The sequence below is a fragment of the Choloepus didactylus genome, chromosome 1 (genome assembly GCF_015220235.1).
Source record: "Choloepus didactylus isolate mChoDid1 chromosome 1, mChoDid1.pri, whole genome shotgun sequence".
Lineage (NCBI taxonomy): Eukaryota > Metazoa > Chordata > Mammalia > Pilosa > Megalonychidae > Choloepus > Choloepus didactylus.
Window position 1 is genome coordinate 212,418,354 of NC_051307.1, and position 27,626 is coordinate 212,445,979.

Sequence of the window (27,626 nt, forward strand, 5' to 3'; positions counted from 1 at the left end):
CGTTTTGTGGTATCTGATTTGGGTACGGTATATATTTCACCCTTGAGTTAACAAGAGAACATTTAAAAAATAGCCACTCAAATATATTCATTCCTGGTCTAAAGGAAGTGGACTCAAAGGATAAAAGATATGTATACTTTGACTTCCTGATAAGCTAACTCCATGGGAAGAGGAGTGAGTAGAACTTCTGGTATCTAGCTTAGACAAGCAGGGAAATGCTACTCTAAAGACAAGTGGACCTAACAAAATATGTTTGCCTCATATTATTGTGGAGCAGTATTATTGTTCCAGTGCAATAGATAAAAGAATATGTTTTAAGAAGCATTTTTCTTACATGAAAATTTCAATTATAGAAAATATTTTTCCATAAAATATGAACCTTATTAAATATAATTGCTTGGAAAGCTGAGAATGAAAGCTAGGAATATTTTACAAGTGTATAGTTCTGTTATTATACCCAGGAAAGCAAAACTTTAAATTTGGGAAAGGAGAAATTACATACACAAAATCAGTGTTCATGAAAGTAGATAATGGAAACAAGAAATACAGTGCTAATTCAGTTGGTAGATTTTTAAGTTATAAAATAATAAATATAAGGAAACAACTAATGTAATCATTGCTTGTACTTGCCATGGTAGATTTCTCTAATTTTATTCATCTATTTAAATATATAATAAACAAATGGATGATAAAATGATAAAGTTTGAACAGAAAAAAAAATCATTAAAAGCAGAGGACATTTTAAAGATATTATTTGATGTCTGACATAATGTACATCTTAACATTCAATTTCAGCAAGCTATCGCCAGCTACTCCTCTGTGTATAGCTACACAGAGCCAAATATTAAGTTATTTCCATACTTTGGCATTTTTAAAACAAAATATTCAGGTGACTGATTGGATTTCTTCCTGAATGTTTGGTCATCATACACACTCAACATAAAAATTATTATCTGAAGTGCAATGTCCATTTCAGTAGAATTGAAGTGTGTTTAGGGGTGAGAGAGGGTGCTCCAGGCTAGGCATGCAACAAAGGAGGAATTTATCAGAGATTTTACTTAGAAGGAAGCACAGGTAGAACATGATTGATGGATCTTTATGTCTGTCTGTCTGTCATCATCCTGTCTCCCTTCCTTTCTACCTCTTCCTGGGCCAGGTATTGCTCTAAGCATTGCAGGTGCTGGGGATATAATGGTAGAGCAAAACAGAATCCCTGTCATACAGGTACTTCATCTAAAGGGAATGAGAATTCACTGCGGGATTTGAAGCAGGGGAATGCCACAATGAGATCTGCATTTCAAAAAACCTCTCTAAAGGCACAAAATAGAAAGTATGGGTATGAGTTTGTGTGTATACAGTTGGTGGGGTGTCTGGAGTGGCTATGGAGACCGCAGAAAGGGAGACCAGTTAGGACACTATTGCACTGTTGAGATTAGCAATGCTGAGATGCCCTGTGTTAAGGCAATGAAAATGGTGATGGAGAAGCTAGAGCAATTTGCGAGTTCTTTAGAAGGCAGATTTATGTGGTAATTCTCTGACAAATCTCTTACATGGAGTCTGAGATCCTTAACCCTGACATACTATGGTTTTTCTTTCTTGTGGTAAGGGGCTGAAACTAGCAGACAATTTTGCTCTCAAGAAAGGCATACCAGAGTCTTAGAACCTCTCCTAACAAATAGTTTGCCTACTTGTAGTAACGAACAAGAATTGCAGAGTGTCTAAGAACCTTTTATGAACATTTCTTCTTGGTGCTCATTCTGCTCATTCTAGGCCTACATTTTTTTTGTCTATGCTAGCTTGATCTTCTGATACCTGTATTTCTCTACCAAAAAGGGAGAAACTTATCTGAGCCATAAATAGGGTAAAAAAAGATGGTGATTGGGTGGCACCATCAGCCCTTTATACCCAAGTGAAAAAATAAGAGCAGTAATATTTCTGCCCTTGGAATTGTCACCTGATGGTGCCTGTTTGGCCACTGCCACAGGTGTTAGGAAATTCTCTCTGCTGTCTACCACTTACTAAGTGAGCTTGTCCTTCGCCACCATTATGGGGGTCCTGAGGTTGTTCATATGGTTGAGGAATCCTGCCTGTAGGCAGAAAACTGGAAAATACTAGGAATACCTGAAAAATGCTCAGTATTCTAAATTACCAAGGAATGGAGTTTCTTCTAATTTTTGCATCATAGAGACAAAAAAGGAATCCAGGTTTAGTCTTGTCTAGAGAAGAAGGTAACTGGAGTATTTAGCAAACATCTCCCAAGCCTTAGTTCGAAGAAGGTATGGTAAAACCAGGATAGCTTTTTTTAAATTCGGTTCTGCCTGCTAGGCAGTGTTAATCTCGTCTCCTTTTTTTTTTCCTTCCAGTTTAATTTCCTATAATGGTTATATATAATTGGCAGTGGGATTTCCATGAACAAAAGACCATCTACTCACTCACTCATTGTCACCATATTTTCAAAACAAAAAATATAGACATGTATGGTCAACATAAAGCAGATTAGCCCAGGGTAAAGGACGATACTGACTGTGTTTTAAAACTTCAACTTCCATGTGAGACCAAGAGAAGAGATATTTATTTGGTTCAGGATCTATATTTCCTAAACAATTTAACTTGTACAGTTTGGTCAAATACCATATCACATGGAACTCTGAATAGGAAGTGAGACCTGGTAGGTCTGTATAGCTTAGTGTGAAATGGCGACACATCCCAAAGTAATTTGGGCAGAGAATAAAAATATACATGCAGGGCCCCCCTGAGGAGCTGGGGGAAAATGTGGAGGTGTTGGACTTCCTCACCTGGACTGTTGCTGATGTTCTCACATCGAGGACTGGCAGTTTGGTATGCCGAGCCCTCTATCTTGGGGCTTGCCCTTATGAAGCTCATTAATGCAAAGGAGAAGTTAAGCCTATTTATAAGTGTGCCTAAGAGTCTCCCCCTGAGTACCTCTTTGTTGCTCAGATGTGGCCCTCTCTCTCTCTAGCTAACCCAACTTGGCAGGTGAACTCACTGCCCTCCCCCCTATGTGGGATCTGACTCCCATGGGGGTAAATCTCCCTGGCAACGTGGGACATGACTCACGGGGATGAGCTTGGCCCTGGCACTGTGGGATTGAGAAAGCCTTCTTAGACCAAAAGGGGGAAGAGAAATGAAACAAAAGAAAGTTTCCATGGTTAAGAGATTTCAAATGGAGTTGAGAGGACATTCTGGAGGTTATTCTTATGCATTACACAGATATCCATTTTTAGTTTTTGGTGTATTGGAATAGCTAGAAGGAAATATCCAAAACTATCAAACTGCAACCCTGTAGCCTTGACTCTTGAAGACGATTGTATAACAATGTAGCTTACAAAGGGTGACAGTGTGACTGTGAAAGCCTTGCGTATCACACTCCCTTCATCCAGTGTTTGGAAGGATGAGTAGAAAAATGGGGACAAAAACTAAATGAAAAATAGGGTGGGGGAGGGGATGATTTGGGTGTTCTTTTTTACTTCTATTTTTTATTTTTATCTCTACTCTTTTTGGTATAAGGAAAATGTTCAAACAATAGACTGGGATGATGAATGCACAACTATAGGATGGTACAGTGAACACTTGACTGTACATCATAGATGATTGTATGATGTGACTATATCTCAGTAGAACTGAATTTAAAAACCACCTGACCAACCAACCAACCAACCAACCAAACAAACAAAAAAAACAGATTGGCCCTAAAATAGGTTGGTTAAGGGGAAAGGGTATAATTATGATTCTTTGGACCAGTACCTCTGGATCACTCTGGGATTCATTTTGGTATATGGCTTAGGCAAAATTAGGAGCTTTTGAAAAAATGTTGAATCAGTAAACATTTATTAGGCCCCTGCTACACGTAAGGCATTTTCTAGGTACTGTATAAGATACACCTGTGAGAAGGACATGAACACTGCCCTCAAGAGCCATCAAGTCTAATAGCAGAGAGAAGATACCTAAAAAATAATATCATAAGGTAGAAGGTTGGTAAATGCTATTTTAAATGTTTCAGATGTACTATTATGGAAGTTTAGCGGAATGCATGGAAAATAAGATATATGCTACATCATTTAGAAAACACATTAAAAGTAAATACATTTGATAAGAGGTCTATACTTTTTTCTACCTGAGGGTGAGTCAGAATTCAGTTTTTTTCTCCCATTCAGTAGTTTACACAGGTGGAAAACATTTTTTGCTTCACATGAGCAGTAATTTTACACATGGAAATATTCTTGAGTATGTGGTATGAACATGGGCTGAATTACATTTCTACTGCAATACATTTCCATGCTATTTTAAATATATGGCAAGGTCAAATAAATCTGGTCAGGGCACAAAGAGCTTGCTTACTTGGCTGCCCCAGAACCACTAATTCTGGCTTATCTCAGATTCTGAAAGGGGGCTTGGGATGAATGAGAAAGGTAAGATGATACATGAGACTAAATTTAACTAATACTTTAAGTTGGGTCAGCTTCTCTTTAGAGAGGAAACAAATGGAGAATAAAAACTAGTATAGTATTTACCAGGAGTGAGACCACTGGCAAAACCCTGTCTTTCTCATTAGTAAATTTTTTTTTTTGCTTCTTTTATAAGGTATAAATGATGTTTATTGACTTCACATATGTAATTCATTTGGGCATAATATACTTTGGCATTAATTTTTAATATAACATATGCATTTACTATATGCATAAGAAGGTAGCTTATTATGATCTAATTAAAAACACTTTTTTCCCTTTGGTTTATTATTTAGCTACTGAAAACCTGTGCAGCAATTGAATTTAATTTGTCAGAGTAGCAGAGAAATTGTCAAGCCATTTCACATTCCAATCATCCGCTCATCTGTTTCTCAGAAGAACAAATAACAAAACGCTTTTGATTTAACTTAATATATTTTTTAAAAGTCTCAAATCTCTTGAACTGTTTGTCTTTTGGGCTCAGAAACATTTGTTTGTTAAATATTCAATCACGCCCCATTGCCAGGGACATCAATAGAGTTTGCCTGATTAACTGTAGCACAGCACACGTACACTGAAGATGAGAATGATTTCCCTAAGGAGCCAGCACTTCCTCTGTTGGATTACGTTTCTTAAAAGGAGATGCAGATGGGCATTTGGACAATAACTTCTGGATGCACAAAACAGATTGCTCTTGCTGGATTGTAATTTTAAAAAGATAATTTTAGTGACCCTTGAGGACCACCTACTTGGAGCAGATGGGAACCAGGCTCTTTGTATTACAACTTCAAAGTTGAATGAGTCAGGATACAACTCTGTTTTAGCCTTTGTAAAAGTGGATGATCAAGTTTACTTATATTTCGATTGCTTATTAAATTCAGTCCACCATGGAAAAAATCTTATTTTCTTAAAAATTCTGTAACAAAACATATCTACAATATTGCAAATACACTTTTGATGGAAGTTTTGAATTTGTAAAAGAGTTTTTACTTTGGTCACAGTTTTAGTGACTAAATGCATGAGTTGAAAGCACCTTTTAATTGGACAATGGCACTAACAAACAACAGAAATAATACAGTTAAACTTCTGTTGTCATCTAAAGAGCACCATTATTTGCACAAGTATAGCTAAAGACATTACTCATAACAGAATGAAAAACTCATTTCTTCTTCGATAATAACAAGATTGACCAAATGTATCTTAAACGTCTTCAATAACAATCATCTCCAAGAAGTATTTCTTCTTCTACCTCTTGAATTTTATATGGAACTATAAAAGTAATTCAGTTCCCTCTGGGTGGCAAAGATAATTGCTAATGATGTCTTATAATACATTTTACTAGTTGGTAAAACAAAATGAAATGGAAATGTGACTATTTTTAACAAGTAACTAATCTGCAGCATGCTTGATACTAGAAATGGTTGGGCAAATTATTTTGTAAACATCTTTACCTGTAGCAAATGATGCATCACAGATAAATCATAGGACAAAGTACAGGGACTATATGGGATAGGCAAACATCATCATGTGAATATCTGGGGAAAAGGATGAGACACTAATTATTGTCTCAAGATGAAAACATATTTTTCTGCAGGTTAGACTTCATGCTCTTTTAAATGATAACACTGTATAACAATGCAAAGCCAAGTCACAGGAACCAAGGAGCCTGTGATTTTTTTCAGAGAAGAATAGAGCTTCAGTAGATAATAACAAAGGCATGTAGATGACAAAAGTCTAAAAGGATTACTCACACAGAATAAATATTAAATTTGCCTGATAGGTTATAGAGTACGCTATATTGTAATTCATAATATAGAGGAGTAAAAACGCAAGACAATATATTCAAAATAGAGTCCTTCCATTTTTTTCCAACACATAACCTGACAAAGGTTTAAAGGCTACACAGAATATAAGCAGCCTCACATGAAGTAAATATCCTTTTTATTGTGAGTACTGTTTGTGAGAAAGCAATTCAAAATCATTAGTCAAGAATGTAGAGGTGAGTGATTTATAGAGTAATCCAGAAATTTATGGTATCAGAAAAATATATTAAATTTATTTGTATTAATTATACATTAAATATATTATATTCCTGAATGCCGAATACTTTGAAAGCAACAAAACTGGGAAAGCTCAGAGGGAAGACTGAAATGGTTCTTTTAATCTGTTGTTCATAAATTTGTCCTTTGTAGGCCTCCACAGAAAGAGATGGAGAGAACTGTAAGCTTCCTTGCTAATTTGAACACTATAGTCCACATAATTCAGTTCCAAATATGGATAACTTTTTTTTTTTGGCTCAAATGTTCCAATTTGGACTGTTATACAAGACAAATTACCTGCCCTTGCAAATATTCACTTCAGTATGTGATACACAGCCAGAGTTTTGGGGGAAAAAATGACAGTATTTCTAGATGAAAAATTAAATTGGGGCAGTGATAAAATATTACTATAAAGCTAACTATTTCAAGTTGCAAACCAGGTGTATGTGTTAGAAGCTATATTGGGAATAATGGCACAAAGTACAAAATCAAAATGAAAACACTAACATGCTTTTTTTCCCCTTTCAGACACTGCAGTAATGGGAAAGGCACTCCGTTTTAACAGTTTTCCTAAGATAATTTGTCTTACGTAGTAGTCTTAATTTTCTAACTCACTACAGGACATATTTCTGTTGTGTGCTTTTCAAGTAACAAGTACAACTTCATGATTAATTGAGTACCAGAAAAATTAGTATACATTGGCTACCTGGGGAATAAAATATAAGGAAAGCAAGGACTAAGATAAGAGCACATGTAAAAATATTCATAATTTTGAGGTTCTCACACTAATGGAGATCTCAAATGCAAATTATTAGCAACTTAAATTACAAAGACAATGTATCACTGAAAGCTTATTTTAATTAGTCTTTACTGCTATATGTGTGCTTTTAAAAATCATAGTAAAATTACTTGATTTTGCTTACTTTATGTGCTATTTAGTATGTCTAATTTCTGTTTAAAAATACTCAGTGGTCTAACATCAAATAAAGTCTCTTAATTACCAGTTATAAACTTCAAGCCTATTAAGATATGTGGTGCAATTATTACGCATTCATCCACCATTGTTATACCATAACATTACACTTTTCTTAATTATGTTACTCTAAGGCTACAACATACTAAAATAATGCAAGTACTAGTAGGGATGCCACAATTAATTAGATCAATTTTTTTTTCAAAAACTATGTGTAGTAAATATTTTAAAGATGTAATTCAATTTCCCATTGACTTAAACAATTAGTAAAAGGGAAATAAACAGGAAAAAAACAACCAAAAAGAAAAAAAGAAATGAAAAACAATTTGGTAATTAAGGTATCATTACAAATCCTAGAACTTGTTTAAAGATAGCATGACCTTTTTGTTGGTCATATTTTTGTATCTTGATTTGTATCTTCTTAGTCTCTCCAACAGCAAACCCCGAAGCCTGCATACTATTGCAAGGCTTCTGCTCTTCTCTGCCTGCCATTTTTAGCTGCCAACTAGAGGTGGGTCAAAGCAGGTGTTAGCAAAGAGAAGGCCCCATCATAGACTCTAGCCATATTGCCAATGGTCATTCTAAAGGGGTGACCATATGCTAAGCCAGTGAGGGCTTAACATGCATTACCATGATAAATTCGTTTTCAATTTCATGTAGTTGGGTGATAAGTAACTTGTTTGCATAACAAACATTCAAGGATGTCAGACATATAGTATCTATTAGCAACAGAAAGCATCCAAAGTGATAACAAATTAAAATATTTAAATACGGTATTCTTCATTTTCCTATGAAGCTCCACTTATCCTTTGCATAGGTGGAATAGGTAAGTTCCTCATGTGGTGTTATTTAAAGGGCAGTTTCTCCATGATAATTCCCCTACAGATTTTCCAGAGAGCTATTTCTCACCTGCCACGAAATTTCCACCATTAGATTAATTCTTTTGGGTTAGGTGAGAAAGATGGTGCTGTGCATGTGGGAAGGGGATGGGCCTATGCCATTAATCAAATTGTATGAATGAATTTATCATATTAGCGAGTTTATTTTGTGGAAGGAATGACAACTGAGTCCCCTGGTATGGGGCTGCTGAAAGAGGGAGACACTTAAAGGTGCTGAAGACAAATGTCCATCTTACAGGTTTTATAGCGTAATGTTATTAAGGGTAAGAGGTACAAAAATGCCCAACAACAACATTTAAAATGGTGGCATCAAATGTACTATTTATTTATAAAGCGGTCTGTAGTGGATTTATGTTTGATACGAAGCAAAGTTATTGTGAAAAAAAGGATCCTCCATGTACCTTGCTGAAGAAGCTCATTAAAAGATATAAAATCACAGATACTGCCTGAACAATCATACCATATTCTCAACTAGCTTTGAAGGTAGGAGCTAGGGACTTTAGCTGTTGGACTCTACTTCCTACTGTCCAAAGGGGAATTCTTGATCTGTTTTGGTAATTTTAAAAAAAGTTTTGTAAAGCATACCTAAAAACAGTTTTTAAAATTACTTCTATACTTTCTATGCAGAAATGATTTGTTAAATTTTATTAAGCTATAACATCAATGTAGTCTGCTCTTTTAAAATAATTATTTTTTTTCCTAGAAAATATGAATGCCAATCATTAAAGAATAAAGCTAAAGAAATTTCATACGCAAATTATTTCAAATGGGGAAAAAGAGTTACCATAATGTATTAGGTTTTAAGAAAATGTTTTAGATCTATATTAGTTCAGTCTTTAATAAGATTAAAAAAACATTTTTATGAATTTAATTTATAAGACATATTTGTGTTCTAAATAATTCCAAAACAGACAACCTCCTATATGACAAGTTCTAACACTAATCTATGATTCATTACCTAAACTTTAATTGGCATAACTCTTGAAATTCTGGGACCATATGGAAAATAATGAGTCCTAATAGGTCTAAGGTGAAAAGATGGCAGGGGAGTAAGAAAGCCAGAAATCTGTCAATTCAGAATGTTTTAAGCAACTGCAACACAATTTCCCCAGAGATCGAGAACAATATGTTCTCAAGGTTTTATTGGTCTTGCTATCATACAACTAAACTTCACATTGTTTCCCATTCTGTGAGGCAAAGATTAAAATTAACGACAACAAAAAACCAGAGCTGGTTTCCATAATTAAAAATGAAATTAGCTATTGTAAATAAAAAAAGGCAGCAATTTAGAGTTACCATAACAACCTGATGCAACTGTTGACTGACAATGCAATCTGCCACATTTTTATAAATAGCAGCTGATCTCCCTTCCTTCATTTCAAGTGGTTTTAGTGCTTATTGGAGCTAATGGAACAACTATGCTTTAAAACTACTTCACTCATAAAGCAGTTTACCTCTTCGCTGCTGTCACCGCCATATAAATCATCCTCCAATTGGGTGCCTCTCCTTGTCCCACTGTTATCCTCTTTTAGATCCAAAATAAATGGGCACTCCTCTGGGGACATATTCTGAGTCTTTCCATGAGGTGCTGATCGTGGTCTTGATGAAAAAGTGAAAATGTCCTTTGGAACAATCTGGGTTTCCTCTGCTTGTTGGTTCTGCTCACTTTCCTTGCTGGCTTCTGGCCAGAGGTGCGAAGTGTTGCAGGAATCATCATCCAGAAGTAGAGACTGTCTGCTGGACGCCAAATGGGGAATGTGATCATAATTTTCAGGAAATATCCACTCATCTGACATTTTAAAAAGATGACAAAAATCAGAGAACCATTCCATAAGAGTGTTGACAGCAACTTAGGTTAAAATTTCTTGTTGCTTAAATAGAGATTTATCAAATAATGCAAAAGCCACAGAAAGCAATTTATCTACCATCTTGTAACTTGCTAAACATTTAACCCACACTTCAGTGCCTATACCTACCTGCAACTCATTTGCACTTCCTCCCCATCTGAGCTGAAACACTGGCCTGGAAATTTATAAGTCTGAAATAATTATCACCTGTCTTGCAGCAAGTTCTTTATAGCACAGCCTCATTAATTTGACATTCCAGAGGAGAAAAATCTTACAAATTTAAAAAGGTTTGAGTTACTAATATCTTCTTTTAACTGCAGGGGTTCAGAGTACTAACAAGCATTTTTAAATAAAAATACCAGGGGAATTGTTTGGATTACAGTTCATGCAGGAGAGGAAATCATGAAGAGCCTGACAGCCCTTTTCTCTCCATTCTACTACTGTTTTGAAAGTTTTGCTAAAAATCAATTTCAGTAGTATTGTCTTAGTTTGCTATGGCCCCTATACTAAAGTACCACATACTGGTTCTCTTAAACAACAGGAATTTATTGGTTCACAATTTGGAGGCTACAACTCCAGAATCAAGGTGTTGAGAGGATCATGTTTTCTCAGAAGTCTATAGCATTCTGGTGGTGGCTTGCTGGCAATCCCTAACTCTCCAATCTCCTCCGTCAAATGATGACCTCTCTCTTTCTGTCTTCTCCCCTGGCTTTCTACTACACCTGTGTCCAATCTCCTCTGCTTAAAAGTCTTTGGTTGTGTTGGATTAAGACCCACCCTTATTTATTTTGGCCTTAATATCATCAAAGATCCCATTTACAGATGGTTCACACCCATAGGACCTAATTTAGGACTTGAACATATCTTTGTAGGGGACGTGATTCAATCTACCACAAGTAGTATACAGTATTTTTAAAGTAAACAATGTTATGCCCAAAGATTTTCATGTCAAAACATATTCTCCTAAAATTAAGCATAAAGGTTTTTTTCACCCAGCAGAATTCATCAGTAAGGTTAACAAATATTTCTGTGGATCTATCATTACTTGAAAAGTCTACTCAGTTTAGTGTGACTCTTGAATACTATTATATTTATCATCACAAAAAAAAGTAACCAACAGAGATGTAAGATTTGCTAACTTGAAACTCTAAAGCCTATACTACAAAAGCAAAAGTTACAAAAGACCTTTAATAAACAAAACGATGGCATAAATAAAAGTTTTTCACAATTGTATTCCTCTGTTTCTTCACCTACCTTAGGCTACTAGTATATAACAAAACTTGGTTATAAAAAGGGCAATAAATATATATTTCTTGGGGACAAGGGTGTCACATTTTCAGGGACAGAGTCTGTAGTACAGGGTCAATGGCAGGCGGAATCTGCTTCATTTGACCACCTGATCCGGAGTCATGCAGCTATGGGCCAGTGAAATGAACAAATCCAAACTCTTTGCACCCAAAAGGAACATAGTAGATACTCAGTAAAACAGTAGGTGATCTGTAGATGCTAAAAAGTCCACAAAAACAATGTGTTGCATTAGGTATATGGATACATGAAGAACCGGAGGAAAAGATACTGGGACTCTTATTATGCAATTAAACAACTTGTTAAGACTTATTGCAAACATATTATTAACTGCCAAAAATCAAAGTAAAAGGAGTGTTTTACACCAAAACTAACTCTAATTATCTCACTACCACAAGCTTTTTCGGGAATTTTCTAGTTTACCTCAAGTATTTCCATATCAATTGTAATGAATAATTCGGTGTGTTTACTTAGGAAAATATGTAAATTACTGTGTAATCACAATATTGCAGCAAACAAGATAAATGCAAGAATGATCACCTAAACATCTAATTAGTTTTTCTCCAGTCAGATTTATGCTAGAGACACTAATTACACCTAACGTTTTAATGAAGGCTTCAACATTGCATAAATAAGACTGACAAACCACAAACAATTTTCATTTATTTTCCTTTTTCCCTAGCTCAGAAACAATTTGCCTTTGTAAAAGTACCACACACCTGTTAGGGAAGATATGTTGATGAGCTCAGTGTTCTATACTCCAACCATCTCCATTAGAAAGTGGATTGGGGAAATGCAACAATAGATAATCTTTAGGGATGGCAGAAATGTCAAGTGAAAAGTCAAAGTTTTAAAATTTCATTCTGAACAGGACAAGTGGTGCACAAACACCTGAAAATTAAAATACTCTTTCATTCATTAAAGTTTGACACAAAGTTGAGGTTAAAAGGAGATTTATAGAAAATTAGAAATTCTAGCAAATGACTGAATCACAACTTTTCACATATTTATATTTCATTAATTAGTAACAAATATGGTTACGATAACACCACCAACCTGCTTGCTCAAGAGACTGGGGTCGTGGAGTGCTGGGGTTCAACACCTCTGCTCTTTGTTGGCATTCACTGGTGAGGACAGTTGTTGCTTTATCGCCATTCCTGTTATTTTCGGAAGAGCTGCCTTGATTGGAATAAATATCTTTCACTCTATTACTTCTTTTGATAGGTATAAAAATTATTAATGTTTGAAGAATGGAATTAATTTGGTATGCTTTTCTATTTGATTATTTAAAAGCAAATTAGAAGTAATAATACAGATTACATACGATTGTTTTTTTTTAGTAAAATGTTTTAAGATGAACTCAACTGTATTTTTGTAGAGGTTCATCTTGTAATTCTTTGATATTTGCATGGAGACATTTTAAATTTAAGTTTTATAACATGATAAAAGGAATTCCAAAACCCATAATCTTTAAAGGGTCTTATATTTCTTCCTTTGGCTCCAAATAAAACGCAGTGTGTTTTCTTTAAATTACAATTCTTGGCTAAGCTATGACCCCTTCAAACCAAGCTCTTTTCTTCAGCACCTATAAGAAAATGGATGCAGGTATTATTGCAGAATTAATTTTTCTATCGACTATTTTATACAAAGTCAGCTTGCTTGAAACCCAGCAAGCTGAATTACAGCCTAGCCAAGGACCCTGCATTTTTGAGAAAGTATACTAACAGATGTGTACATATGTACTTTGGGCTTGATTCAGGATAGATTAATGTGTGTATAATATGTGTATATACAAGCCTCAAATTCAATATTTAAAGGAATAACTATAATAGTCACCTATATTTGTCTAATGCTTTACTGGTTGCAAAGAATTTAAATTTTAACCTACATTATAATAAGATGGCAAGGAGTTGAAAAGGAGAGACAGTGAATTCAAAAAACAATCTGGAAAGGGGTCCAAAAGAAGAGACATAAATGAAATATGAAAAATTATAATGGCCAAGTTCAATTTTAGTAAAGTCTGCAGGCAGGAACTTCCTCTATCACATTTGGGCCATTTTTAAAACAATAATTTAAGCTTATTCAGCCTCTGAGAGTAAAAATAGGAAGTCCTTTATTTCTATGGTACTGTCTATTTAATCTGGCAAATCTGTTAGGGCTCCAGAGCAATTCTTTTGCAGAAAATTTGATTTCCACAATCCCTGTAGAACAGACATTTGTATTTTAAATGAATTGGTTCATAATCCTTTGAAATTTACAACCTGCAGAGAGAGATTCCATTGCCCTGAATAATATACAGATACAAGATAGTATTGAATTAGTGCCATACCGCTGCGTATCTCTGTCCTTTCTCTGCTGGTGCTTTTTAACCGTACTCTTCTTCTGTTATTATTCTTATCTGTTGATGGTTCTTGGGGGGGATGTGGATGCATAATATGTAGATTGGCTGGTACATTTTCATATCAAAGAACAACGAAAAAACCAAAACAGAAAGTACTATATGGTTTGAAAAAACTTGGTGAATAATAACTATAGCCATGACAAGAATATTCATGTATCATTTTGACATAACAACATTAGGCAGTATGAAAAACACAACTTACTCCTTCAAAGGAAATAGGTGTTTATTCTTATTCTGATATTAGGGTTGTATCAGGTTTTTAAATTGCTGATATATTTTATTCATGTAATATAATCTTACAGAGAGCTACAAGTAATTTGATTAATGTTAATCAGGCAACCTGCTCTACTAAAAAAATATAAAAATTAAGTTGACAGCCAATACAGGAAAATCACATCTTCCTTTCAAAGAGGAAGTACAGCTAAATACAATTCAACATGAGTTTAGAGAGTAGTTTCTAAAAAACCCCAGAGAACTGAGATCAAACCTGGAGAAAAATTCTTAAATATAATTTAATTCTATAATAATAATAGTAATAGTAGCTGATAGTTATTGAATGTTTAATTGTTTGACACAATGCCATGTTTTCTCACTGAATCTTCACAATGACCTTTTCAGGCAACTGTTATTTATTCCTAGAACTAGTGCCAGTAGTACTGGTATCCCCCATTTTATGAATGAGGGAACTGAAGCTCACAGGGGAATACCATTACTAACGGTAATCGGTTGTTTTGAGTACCAAATGAGAGAAAATAATCAAAGAGCACTTTACAAATGGAAGATATTACCTAAAAAGTAAAATTAAGTTAAGAAAACTTAAAATGCATGTGGAATTTCCAAAATATAGTGACAATCGAATGCTATTTCATTTCCTCACCAGTCATCATAAAGGAAAAACACAGGGTACTATAGCAATTTGAAATAACTGAGAGTAAATAGAATGATAGGTTCCAGAAGATAAAACATACATAAGAATTTGAATCATATTCAATATCCAGCATTCTTTTCATTATTAACTGATTATTCTCTGGACTTAAGATACAGTCACGAATATAACTTCTCATTTACCTTAACATCTCTCACTCTTTCCACTAGCTATCAATCTTTATGCATTATTCTTTCTTACCATGAATAGGTATGGTCTGCTTTATTTGGTGCATATTTTCTTTATCTCCTTGCTCCTCAGACTTGGATATCAGTAAGGCTGACATTTCTGCACTGCTGACACACTTCTCTATGGTAGACTGCTGGCATGATCTGTTATTTTTGGACCCAATGGATCTTATTGTCTATAAGGAAAAGGAATTAACCTGTACATTTTAAAATATAGGAATTGCACTTATTTTTCGTAGAATATATGCAGGAAAAGTAATCTTTGGACAAATAAAGCAAGGCAACAAAACAAAACAAAACAACTCACAAAAAACCCAGAGGAAATAAGGAGGCTAAAAAGTGATGGAGAGGAAATTATGGTAGAAAATTAGAATGAAACAGAAAGAGAAAATAATGTGAAATAAAATAGAAGACATGCAAGAATCCTAGACACATAAATTAAAATGTGCTTATTTGCTATGCTTCATCTTTGGTAGGTAGGAGTTGAATTAAAAATCACTGCTTGTATGTCAGAAACTCAGAGAAAATTAAAAATAAAAAACATAACATTTGAGAATCTGTTCATTGTAAGGTGCCTGGTGATGATCCAGCTCCTTTTTAAAGGAGAAAGCAGAATGTGCTCAAATATATTTGCCTATAAGTTTTGTGAACATATTAATGAAAAGAATACTCTAAAATGTTGATTATGCTGTCATGATGAAAAGGAAACAGTTTTGAGGTCCTTTAGAATCCAGACTTTCTATTCCAAATCTATTCAAGCCCTGGCATGTCTCTCTCTCTTTTTTTCTCCCACACTGAGAAAAAAATATTCCTTCACCATGCCACTCATGCTTAGATAAGCTCTTCAAATCTTGCTCCTACCTCCATGGACATCCTCATGTTATTCCTTCTGCCAGAGAGTGGAGGTGGTCCAAGAACTTTGGATCCAAAGGCGATATGACAAACATCTTGACTTTTACTGGTCCGAAAACTACCTGTTCCTCTGTTAATGAACTGATCTGTTTTGTTAGAGGAAGGTAATAATAGTCCATTAATGGGTGCAATGACAAACACTATTGTTGTAATATTTCTAAAAGTACAGTCCAGGAGTCATAAGACCTGAGTCACCCCTGGGCACTTATTAAAAATGCAGATACTGGAGCCCTACATCAGATGTATTAGCTTTATTGAATTAGAATTTTAGGGTGAGGGCAGAAATCTATAATTAAAAATTTATTTTTTGTTTCTTTTCTTTCTTTCTCCTTTAGGGGAAAAGGTGAATGCAGTCCTCCTCGACATAAATTATGCAATTGAGTTTCCTACATTTGGGGAATCCACAAGGATCAGTACATGGGACTGTAACCAAATAAGCCCCGCCCTGGGAAAACCACCTTCATGACTATGGAATCTCCCCTGCCAAGTAAGTATGAAATCTATACTTTTAATGAGTTCCCCCTAAGTGACTCTTATACTCACTATCATTTGAGAACAACTGCCACAAATGTTTTCCTTAAAAAAAGTTACTAAAAAAGAAAATATACATCTTATATTCTCTTTAAAGAAATAATTTGAATGTAACTATTTAACTCAATTCAATAAGTATTGTCAGTGATACAAAATGTACTCAGGAAGTCTGGAGTGAGGCGATAAGATAAGTAAACCAGTAACTATAACATAAGGCAGACCAGTGGGAATGAAGAATAAGTGACCTTTTGAATGCACCTTGAACGACTGATAAGATTTCAAGAAGGAGAAAGTGAGGTGCCCTAGGCAGAAGAAAGTGTCCGAGTAAAAGCGTGGAAGAGGGAAAGGCAGGGCACCCTCGGGGAGTACAGCTTGGGTGGAAAGACAGACTAGGATCATACAGGAGAGCCTTACAATGCCCAGAGCCTATTCTAAATTTGGTAGGTAATGGAATCAAAGAAGGTTTGGAGGAGAAAGAGAGCCCTACTGGTATCACCTCTAGGATAAGACAGGTGTGCTCACCAAACTTGGCTGCCTTTTCCTTTGGGGCCCACTGCTCAATTACATTTCCTAGCCTCCCTTACAGTCATATGAGTCAGGTGACTGAGCGCTGGCTAGTGGATGTGAGAAGTAGAAAATAGAGGAGTAAAAAACCATTTCCTGGCCCCTAAACCTCCTGCATAATCCCCTCACCCTCTCTTTTCTCATTTCCCAAACCAGATTCTGTTAAGGACTTTAAGGCCCTCTGGGGAGCCTCTGGATGAAAGAAGTCCTCAGTTTCTGAATGACTGCACAGAAGACTGTCTAAGGAACTCCTTATTGTACATGGACTGTGAGGCTATTTGTTACTGCAATTTGTCTTCCCCAACTAACACAGCAGGTGATGGGAATGACCCTTAACTCAAAACACTGCTCACTGCTAGAAAACCTGCTGTGTGCCACTTGCAAGACAGGACCAACTTGAATCTTATGAGTAAGTCCATATTTGTCTAGTTTCTCTTAAACTATTAGCTACCTGACTCACTCCATGAAAAAATTGGTCTCACTGGCTCTGCTGTGGAGCTGTAATTTTTGTATATGTAGTGGAATTAAAAATTACTGCTTAGGCAATGGCATGAGAAAAGGCACACAGGTTTCAAAAAAAAATACCATGCTCAGGAAACTCCTAATATTTAGGTATGAATGGAAGTAATGTGTGTATGTGTGAGTGGATGCGTGAGTGTTTTTCTGTCTGTTTCTGCATTTGTAATACATGAAACTGAAGAGATGAGCAGGGGCTAGATTACTGAATTTGACTGAAAGAATTTTTGCTAGACAGAAGACCTGAGGTAGATGGTGAAGTGGTGAGGGCATATACTATGCCAGTTTTCTTCAAATTCCTGAAGCCCTATTAGGTAGAAGGGAGATATCGTTTGTCCAATGGGCAGACCAAACTAAGGAGTAGAATCACATGCAAGAAGGTTTTAGCCCAACACAAGGACATATTTCTATAATTAAAGCTTCTCTGGTTATTGAGGAGGTAAATTTTCTGTCATTTTCAAGCAGAGGTCTGGATAGCTATTCTGAATACTGTAAAGCAGAAGCAAACATTAGATAACTCCCTAATTTATATTTTTAGCCTAGTCCTCTCCTCTGAGCTCTGGTCTTTGTATCCAATAACCTTCTTAACTAGATCTCTTGGATGTCTCAAAGATACCTCAAAGTCAACACTGCCAAGCAGAGAACCTGGGCTAATGAATGGCACAATAATTTATCTAATTTTAAAAGTCAGAACCTATGTTTCAGTTTTGATACCTCCCTCACCATGCCCTCCATGTCCAATCCATGTCTACTTCTCTCCATCTGCCCCAACAGCACTGCAATCCAAGGGAACATCATCCTTCTCCTGGATGACTACATAGACTTCCAAGTGATTTACTACATCCACTCTGGCTCCCTGTCCTATCTCTTCTCCAAAATGCAGCCACAGAGGTATCATACAAACCTAAATCTGATTAAGTTGTTCTCTTTCTTTCACTTAAAACTCTATAATGGCTTCCCTGCTACTCTTGGGATTAAGAGGAAAGCCCTTAACATGGCCTGAAAAAACTGTCAGGTTCAGGCCTCAGTTCATTTCCCATCTCCCTATTTTCTGATCCCTCAACAGACTGGCTATCTTAAGTCTTCCTGCCTGCCAGACCACTGGTACATGCTGTTTTCCATGTCTAGAAGGCTCTTCCTTTCTGTCTCAGTCTTTAGGTCTCTGCTCATGAGTCTTCTCCGACCTCCCTGACTAGGGTAAATTCCCACAATATAGACACTTCCATCACCTTCCCCTCAAAGAACTTGTCAAAATCGCAGTTTTATATGTGTCCATGGGATTCTTTGATTAATGTCTTTCAGTAGATATAAACTCAGTGGCTTGCTTTTGTCACCCCTGAATTGCCAGTACTTTTCCCAGTGCCTGACACACTAAGCAGGTAACAGATCCTTGCTGAGTGAAACGAATGGATCATTAAATAGAATGAGTCAAAAGGAGAGCTGTATTAAATGATTCAAATATTTCTAACTATGATTAGAATTTCATTTTAAGGAATATCCACCTGGGGGTTTTATGTGTGAACTGAGGAGGAAGACTAGACAGGACTGAGCAACTACCAGGAAGCTTGGGGGGTGTAGGGGGGAGGGATGAAAAAGGTCAACAATGACCAAAACTCTGATATTTACATGAATGGTGAAGCACTCAATAGCAGCAGTGTAATGGGACCACAATCAGACAATGATTCAAATAACGTTTGAAATTGCGTAGTGTTACCAAATAGACTTGGCTATGTGTTCTGTGTTTTTTTCCTGTCATTTATAAGTATCCATTTGTAGTCAACAAAGCACTGTTAGTCTTTCAGGATGGATAACAGGAAGAAGGGACATTCAAATTCCAGGCTAATTGGAGAAATCTATTATAAACTTATCATTTGTACCTTTCCTGACTAAGTAGAACAAATCTTAGACTACTGATTTTGTTCTCAAATGTGTATTTTCTCAGAAAGAAAGAGCTAATGAGGGTACTGAAGGGCAGTATGGAATGTGACATGGGGCTGGATGGGAACTAAGTACCAGCATAGAAGTTTGTTTTCCTTCCAATCCTGGAAATCTTTCAGCTATTGGCATATCTTTCTGTTGAAACACCTTACAGAGACAATTTTCATCACGATTTTTCATAGCCTTTATCTATGTGCAGGCTTCCTCCACTCTATTTAAGTTCTTTTGAGTAGAAAGACCATTTAATTCGGTACTGTATCTATACCCATCTGCTGAGCCCAGTCTAGCACATGGTAGACAATGGATAAATCTCAACAAAATTGTGGATAAAATCTGTATTAGTCAGGGTTGTCCAGAAAAATAGAACCAGTGGGCTAGACATACATAAATATGAAAAGATTTATTAGAGGAATAGGGTCACGCAACCATGGAGATTGGCAATACTGAATCCTGTATGGCAGGCTGCAAGTTGGGAATTCTGAACAAGGTGACAATGAATTCCCCAGGAGAAGCTGGCTGTCTGGAGCGGAGACAGAAATTCTTTCTGGGTACGGAAATCCTCAGTTCCCACTATAAGGCTTCAACTGACTAGATTAGGAGACTTCTCTCATTGCTGAAAGCAATCTCCTTTGTTGATTGTAGATATAATCAGCCATAGATGCAATCAACTGACTAATTATTTAAATCCATGAAATACACATTAACAATCAGGCCAGTGCTTGCTTGACCAAACAACTGGACACCATAGCCTACCAAGCTGACAAATGAAATTACCCATCACAATATCTAAGATTAAACATGAAGAGTGAACCCTAAGTTAAACCATGGACAATAATTAATTGTATGATTATAAAAATGTACTTTCATCAAGCACAACAAATGTATGACATCAATGCAAAGCAGTAACAATAATAGGGCGGTATGCCGGTGTGGATATATTATGCCCCCCCAAAAGCCATGTTTTAATCCAATCTTGTGGGATATTTGGATAAGGTTGTTTCTATAATCTTGTGGGATATTTGGATTAGGTTGTTTCTATGCAGAGGTGATTCATCCAACTGTAGGTGATACTTCTTGATTGAATGTTTCCATGGAAATTTGACCCCGCCCATTCAGGATAGGTTTTTATTAGTTCACTGGACTACTTAAGGGAGCTCCAGGCCCAGACGCTGCTCATGCTTATGTTGAGAGACGCTTGCTGATGCTTTTGAGATGCTAGCCCAGAGTTTGCTCTGGAGAAGCTAAGAAAGGACAAAATGCCCCAAGAGCAGGTGAGAGAGATATTTTGGAGAAAGCCATTTTGAAACACAAGCTGGGACCAGCAGACACCAGCCACGTGCCTTCCCAACTGACAGAGGTGTTCCAGATGCCATTGGCCATTCTTCAGTGAAGGTACCTCTTGTTGATGCCTTAGTTTGGACACTTTTATGGCCTTGGAACTGTAAATTTGTAACCAAATAAATCCCCTTTATAAAAGCCAATCCATTTTGCATAATGGCAGCATTAGCAAACTGGAACAGGTAGTATATGGGAATCCTGTATTTTATGCATGATGATTGTTCTGTAAATCCCAGGGAGTGTTTTAAAAATCATCCTGATTTTTATTGTTCAAGCTATAATTTCAATAAAATGAGAACTTGTTAACTAGTTCACAGTTATTAATGAAATTTAAACTCCTAAATACACTGAATTGCTTAGAGCATTTCCTTGTTTAGCAGTAAACACTCAGTGACTATTAAAGATACACCTAAACCTTGTATGCCTATAAGTTAAAAACCACAGAAAATTAGATGTTATTCTGTATTTTATAAAAGAATCCACTACAGGAATTTCTTTAAAAAGTCATGTAACACAATGTATTTAAATTTAAATCTATTTTAAAAATTTTACACATTTTAGTATACTTTTTTTCCACAAAGCAATATATACCAATATTCCTCTATTTAGCATCTCTTTAATTAACAGACCTCTTTAAACTTGTTAGTTACAATTAACATACACCAATTCTGAAAGTCTATTTCACTTTAATAATTCTGTTTATAATCATATTAACTGTCACTAATTATCCCTACAACCACATATTATGCTATGTATCTACTATAATAGGGTCCTAATTAAAATTCAAAAGTTAAAGTAATTTAGACCTTTGGTTTCTAAAATGAAAAGTAGAAGGGACAAAGTTTCTATAATGAGAAAAATCTTAATAAAAGAAAACTACAAGCAGAAATGCATGCCTTTTGAATTCTAAAAGGAGCTCTTTTAAGAACTGATATCAATATGCATAATATAAGGTTAAAAATCAAGATTAGATTAAAGTCATGCTCTAGTCATTTCATTTTCTTGAGTTTGTGGAAAATGAATTTGGTGTAGGTCAGAGATGTTACCATTAATTATTCTGCTATTTTACTAAGGGGTAAGATGACTTTGTAGTTAGAGTGTAAACCTTAGGGTTTACTCTCAAATTGTCTTTTAGAAAAATAAACATTCATTTTTGTCTCAAGACACAATGTTCTAATTATTATAGTCATTTAAGTTTGCAGGGTTTTCAAAGCTTAATCAGAAAACCTGCTGAATTTTCAACTCTAATCGCCAAGGGGTCATGCTCAAGACTTATCTCTAACAATCATATCAGAATTAAGCTTGGTACCAGAATTCAGACTTTGAATTGGATTAATTTTAATTTTATTATATGTGTGTTGTTAGAAAGCATGTCAAAAATACAAAAAACAACTGATCTGGTATAGCAATATCATTTCAGCCAAAGTACTTAACGTTGGTACGCCTTCTCTCTTTACTCATAAAATCAGGATAATAATAGTACTTAAGTGTGGCATTTTCTTAGATCATATGAAACAACGTGTGTGACATGCTTAATACTGTGCCTAGTAGGGAGTAAATGCTTAGTAAATGTCATTGATATTTAACATTTAACATTTGACAAATGTCCATCTTGAATGACATTTAACAATTTACAAAATTTGTTCACAGCCATTTTTTCCTTCTCTCACTCATTCTTTCATACAGAGACTAGGCACTGAGCCTGGGCAGGCACTCCTCTAGGCGATAAGGAAGGCAGGGAGAAAAGTGGACAGTCACCTCCTTCAAGGAGCTCACAGTTTTATGGGGGAGAGAGATATTAAAGCAAGCAGTCAGACAAATAACTATATGAATACAACTGTGATAAGAGTTATGAAGGAAAAGTTCAAAGGGTTATAAGTGTGTCTAACCGAAGGATTGGTGTTTAGTCTTTGGGGTTAAGGAAGTGACATTCTACTAGAGACCTGAGGGATGAAGGATATCGTGATGCATGTATGATCTCTAGGCAATTTCTAGTCGCTCTGTATCGTATTATTATCCCATCTCCACCGATGAAGAAACAGAACCCACAATGTTTAGAATGCCATGCTGAGAGCAGGAGCTCCAAGCCCAAGAGTCTAAGTTCTCTTAGTGCCTTCTTTTCACATATGAACTGCCCTCTGTGGGGTGGGAGGGCATCACTGAGGACTCTTCCCATTTCCACTGTTTTCTGTGCAATTTTTTTGAAGCCATCTAAACAAAAAGCTTTTGTTTTCCTGTAGGAAAAAGGGTCTATTAATGACCGTATGGGTAAGTACCAGAACTTCTGAATATGCTAATTCGATGTATGTCATGAGAATTAACAGGGTTTATAAGGAATCATGTAAACAACATAATACTATAATATCCTTTTTCAGAGGGAAGAAAGCAGGTGTGGCAAACTGAAGTGGCTTCAACACCAGGCAGGTAGCAAATATATGACAAGCAGGTACATGTCATATGTTGGGGGAGGCAGGTGTGTGTGTGTGTGTATGTGTGTGTGTGTGTATGTGTGTTTGCTGTGGCTAATTTAGAAGTGCATGCCCTATGCAATATATTTTAATTAAAAACTTTTTTTTAGACCTGTAGGAGGATAGTCTGTCTGTAAACCCTGGGAGCACAATGAAAAGAAAAGCAGACAGGTAAATGACTAAAGCAGGAAAGGCTCTGGGCGATTAAATTCAGTCTTTAACTTTTGCAAGTAATTAAACCCAGTACTTAGTCTTATCTCATTATAAAAAGTTTAAGACATTTTTGAAAGGCAGTAAAATAATACTAAAAACTAAAATTAGAAAGACTCTTTCTCCTTGCACTGGGGTAGGACCTTAGTGTATAAACACCATCTGTGTGTTAAGTTAGAGTCAACAAGATAAAAAGTAATAAATCACAGGATATTACTTTTCTTCACAAACTCTTCAATTTATTAAAAAGTTAGAATTAGTCTAGTTTTTGTTCTTTACTCTTATTGAGAAAAGAAAACTTTTATTAGGGAAACAATTTTATTATCTCAAGAAAATTTTCCATTTTGAGTAAAGAGGACAGCTTATTTATAAGCCCTGGCAGATAATTTTCATCTTTTGATTTGGGCTTGGAAATAGGGCCCAGTTTCTTATAAAGTGAGGAGACTCCCCTTGAAGATAATCCTCGAAAGTAGTAGTGAGAAATTGCTTAATGGGAGTCAGTGGTTCTAAACCAAACTGCCTGGGTTTCACATCCCAGCTCTAACCACTCACAGGTTACTTTATCTCTGGGAACCTCCATTTCCTCTTCTAGAAAATAGGGATTAAAATGCTATCTACATAAAAGGGTGTGGGAGAAGGATTAAATGGGATAAATTCTGTACAGGGTTTAGTGCTTGGAACACAGAAAACATTCCCTAAAAGACAGCTATGATAATGATTATGATTTGTTGCTTAAAATACTTTTCTGCTCACATTTTGTGGCTAGTGTTTCATTCATTCATTCAAACACTCAACAAATATTTTTTGAGCTCCTGGTAAGTAAGCATTGTTTTGTATCCTAGGGTTACTACAGTAATGCAGTTCTGAACTCACATTCCAGTGGGGGAGAGAGTAATAAGCAAACAATTAAGTAAACAAGAAAATATCAGGTAGTGATAAATGCTGTGACGAGAATAAAAACAGGGTGATGTGACAGGAGTGTCTTAGAGATTACTGGAGTTAGTTGCTGATTCTAGCCCCATATTCACCACTAGTGAAAATGTGAGAATTTACAGTTTGGTTAAAATATTTCAGAATTCATACTGTTATACTATAGATAATCATATATATGTCCCTATTCCACCATAAACAAAAATCAGTCATTTAATATTTTCCAGACCATCACAGGGAGATCAGCCTTATTACTTCTATAGCTGTGTAAGAGCTCATTTTGTGGATATTTAACCAATTCCCTACTACCCACATGTAGTTTGCCTCCAGGTTTCTGTTATCACAAACAATGCTGAAATAAATATTTAAGGGAGAAATGTAATAGTTGGTATAAACCAATACTGCAAAAATAACAATTATCAAACTGTTTAAATACATTTTTCATATTTAATATTTTGTTTTTCATTATCAAAGTTTTATTCCTAAGTATTTCAATTATTTGGCAGAAATTTCATAGAAAAATTAAAATTCACTCCATAAATGGTTTGTGAAATCTTTGTCTAACAGACTTCACAGACATTGATCAATATCAGTCTAAACCTTTTTCACAATGAAAAGTTTGTTGAAAGAATATAACCAGTTATACCTAATTTTTACTGAAGACTGGGAAAGAGGATATATAATTCAAATGTAAGACATGACTGAATTTATTTTGAATTATCATTAGATATTGGAATTTAACATCGTGGCATCCTTTTAAACAACAATCCTAAGACAAGGCTAAACAAAAGTCTGACTTTAGAAAGGAAGAAATTACAGAATGTCTTATTTTTTTCTGAAATCAGAATCTAACTCCTTTTTCTTTTAGAGTCTACTTTATAGTAGATTTTGTTGCTTGATTTTGAATCTTCCTTTCATAATGTGAAACCCAAAGAGTAAATTCTAATGAGAATCTCACCAATGAGAAAGACCATTAGAGATGATTATTTCATGGTTTTTGATAGATACATTAATTTACCATTTGCAACCATGCTAAGAGCTAGGGATGTGAGTCTCTTCTTATTCAAAAAGGAGCAAAAATCTAATAAGACTGCTGCTGTGGAAAGGAGAACACTTGGGAAAACTGCCTTCTAATTTTTAAGTAAATTACTAGTTTTGATTTGTGCTTAGCGGACCACTGCATCTTGTCATTAGTAGCTGAATGCTCAACTTCAATAACCAGACCCAATTCTCTGGTTCAATTAAACTGGGGCACCATTAATGAAAATAAGATAATCAGATCCCACAGTCCTCTGCAGACTAACAGTCATTAGCTAATGTGTTTTGGGAATTGACAAAGTGAACAGTGAATGTTGCACATATTATGGCTTTTTGGAAACACAATTTCTTCTTAATTTCATTAAATGCATTTGGCACAAACTTGCTCCTGATCAAATGAAATGACATTCAACAAAATCCACTCCAAAAAATTATAGGTTTCAAGGTTTTCATTTTTGCTTGGGTGAAAATGCTAGAAAGTATCCACAGGAAACAGCTACTTCTTTCTATAGTCAACTTCATTGGGATCTCTCAATATGTACATTTATAATAAAATATCACAATTTACATGAGTATTGTACAATCAATTATAAGAGCATGGTAATTTTCTCCTGCAATTCAAATCTCATCATGGGGAGTCTATTTTTTAGAAAGGTACAAAAACAAATAGTTCAGATCAAGAAATATCTCCTGTTTTTTCCATGATTAAAAAATGTTGTGGGACATTATTCATTAGCTATACCTTTCAAATAAAATATCTTACAAAGAGAACAATAATAATTATTATATTGTTTTCTAAGTTCAAAGCCCACAAATCAGCAATTTTTTTCAATGCCAGAATCAGCAATTGAAAAGTATTTGTAGAGGAGAACCACAATGTGTAATGTATGTTCATGTAATCTTTGCTGCCATAGATGCAAAAAGATTTACTTAAGAGGAACAATCATAAACCCTATGGTTACAAATGAATAAGATATAATGGGGATTCACAGGGTAGAAGAAGTATGCTATTAGATGGTGACTATTAATTTTTGGTATATATGACTCAAGTTGACTATTATTATGCATTGAGAGCCCATGCATGGAATTTTCAAAATGTATTCTAATATCCTTCTCTACAAGTTGGGATCAAATATGGTCTAGGGAAAGTTTCTGTTTAATTATAATATTGAATTAATGATGCAATTAATATTTATTCAAATTCCCTTTTAATGTCACATATAAGTGTTCTTGAGCTTTAAAAAAGGACATTTAAAATATCCGGATATAGACTTGCATTTTCATTTAAAGATATAATTAATTCTTAAAATATCAAGCTAAAGAAAAGAAACAAAGAGCATTTACAATTGCACGAAGTTATCTGATATGCTTTACAGCTTAGTCATTTCTGTCACTGAAAGCTATCACAGCATATTAGATACAGATATCGTGTTTGGTTATCAAAAACGTCCTTATTCATTTCATTCTGTGGTGAATCTTCCATTAAGATTGAATGGTGACCTGAGATTCACAGAGGCTGTCTGGTAGTAAGATTTTTTTCATTCTTTTGTATATTTTGTGAAGTTTCTTTAATGAAATGGCTTACATATATTCTCTCTCTGTGTCTAAATGTAGTCTATATAACAAATATACACATTCTTACTATGTGTGCCCTCCTTGCTATCAAAAAGTCCTGCCTAAGTTGGTAAACAGGGAAGCAGGGTGGTGGAAACATGGGGATTCGTTATAATACTCTACTTTAAGTTTGGAAATTTCATAATAAAGGGTTAAAAAATATAGTATCTATTTACACATAGTCCTCTGCCAGAAGTTAGACTGAAAACGTTATAAAGTAGGAACCAGTTTTCTAGGAATATACAACTTAGGATCTGTTATATTAATGAAGATTGACATATAGGAAATACACCAAGAATGAATGAGCGTGAGATATAGACAGTAAAACTGAGTTCATTTTTGCAGCTCTTTCATTTTTATCATGGTCATCTCTATTCTCCTCTTTCTACTTTGAACTGTCTCACTCTGACCACTCTCCCTTCCCCACCTATTATCTGATAATCAACTGTCCTGCCAATTTTTCCCCTATAGTTTCTCTCAGGGTCATTACTTTCCACTTTCACAGCTACCGCCAGTCCAAGCCC

General features: G+C 35.3%; 1 protein-coding gene and 1 non-coding gene across 11 annotated transcripts in view; both read right to left on the reverse strand.

Annotated features, from left to right (window-relative positions):
• Positions 1–27,626, reverse strand: part of CFAP20DC (CFAP20 domain containing) — a 263,072-nt gene that overhangs the window by 83,180 nt on the left and 152,266 nt on the right. For 4 of the 10 annotated variants that reach the window (XM_037799280.1, XM_037799274.1, XM_037799291.1 and 1 more), the window contains 5 exons: positions 15,905–16,041; positions 15,057–15,219; positions 13,859–13,975; positions 12,586–12,708; positions 9,832–10,166 (listed from right to left, as the gene is read on the reverse strand). In XM_037799280.1, the coding sequence (XP_037655208.1) occupies positions 9,832–10,166; positions 12,586–12,708; positions 13,859–13,975; positions 15,057–15,219; positions 15,905–16,041 (875 nt within the window). Of the gene's footprint in view, positions 1–9,831; positions 10,167–12,585; positions 12,744–12,894; positions 13,115–13,858; positions 14,026–15,056; positions 15,220–15,904; positions 16,042–27,626 lie in introns of those variants that run through there. The other 6 variants (XR_005210972.1, XR_005210973.1, XM_037799284.1 and 3 more) reach the window with 6 other exon arrangements.
• On the reverse strand, positions 16,288–16,450 carry LOC119510591. Its single transcript, XR_005211975.1, has one exon. It is a non-coding gene; the product is annotated as a U1 spliceosomal RNA (small nuclear RNA).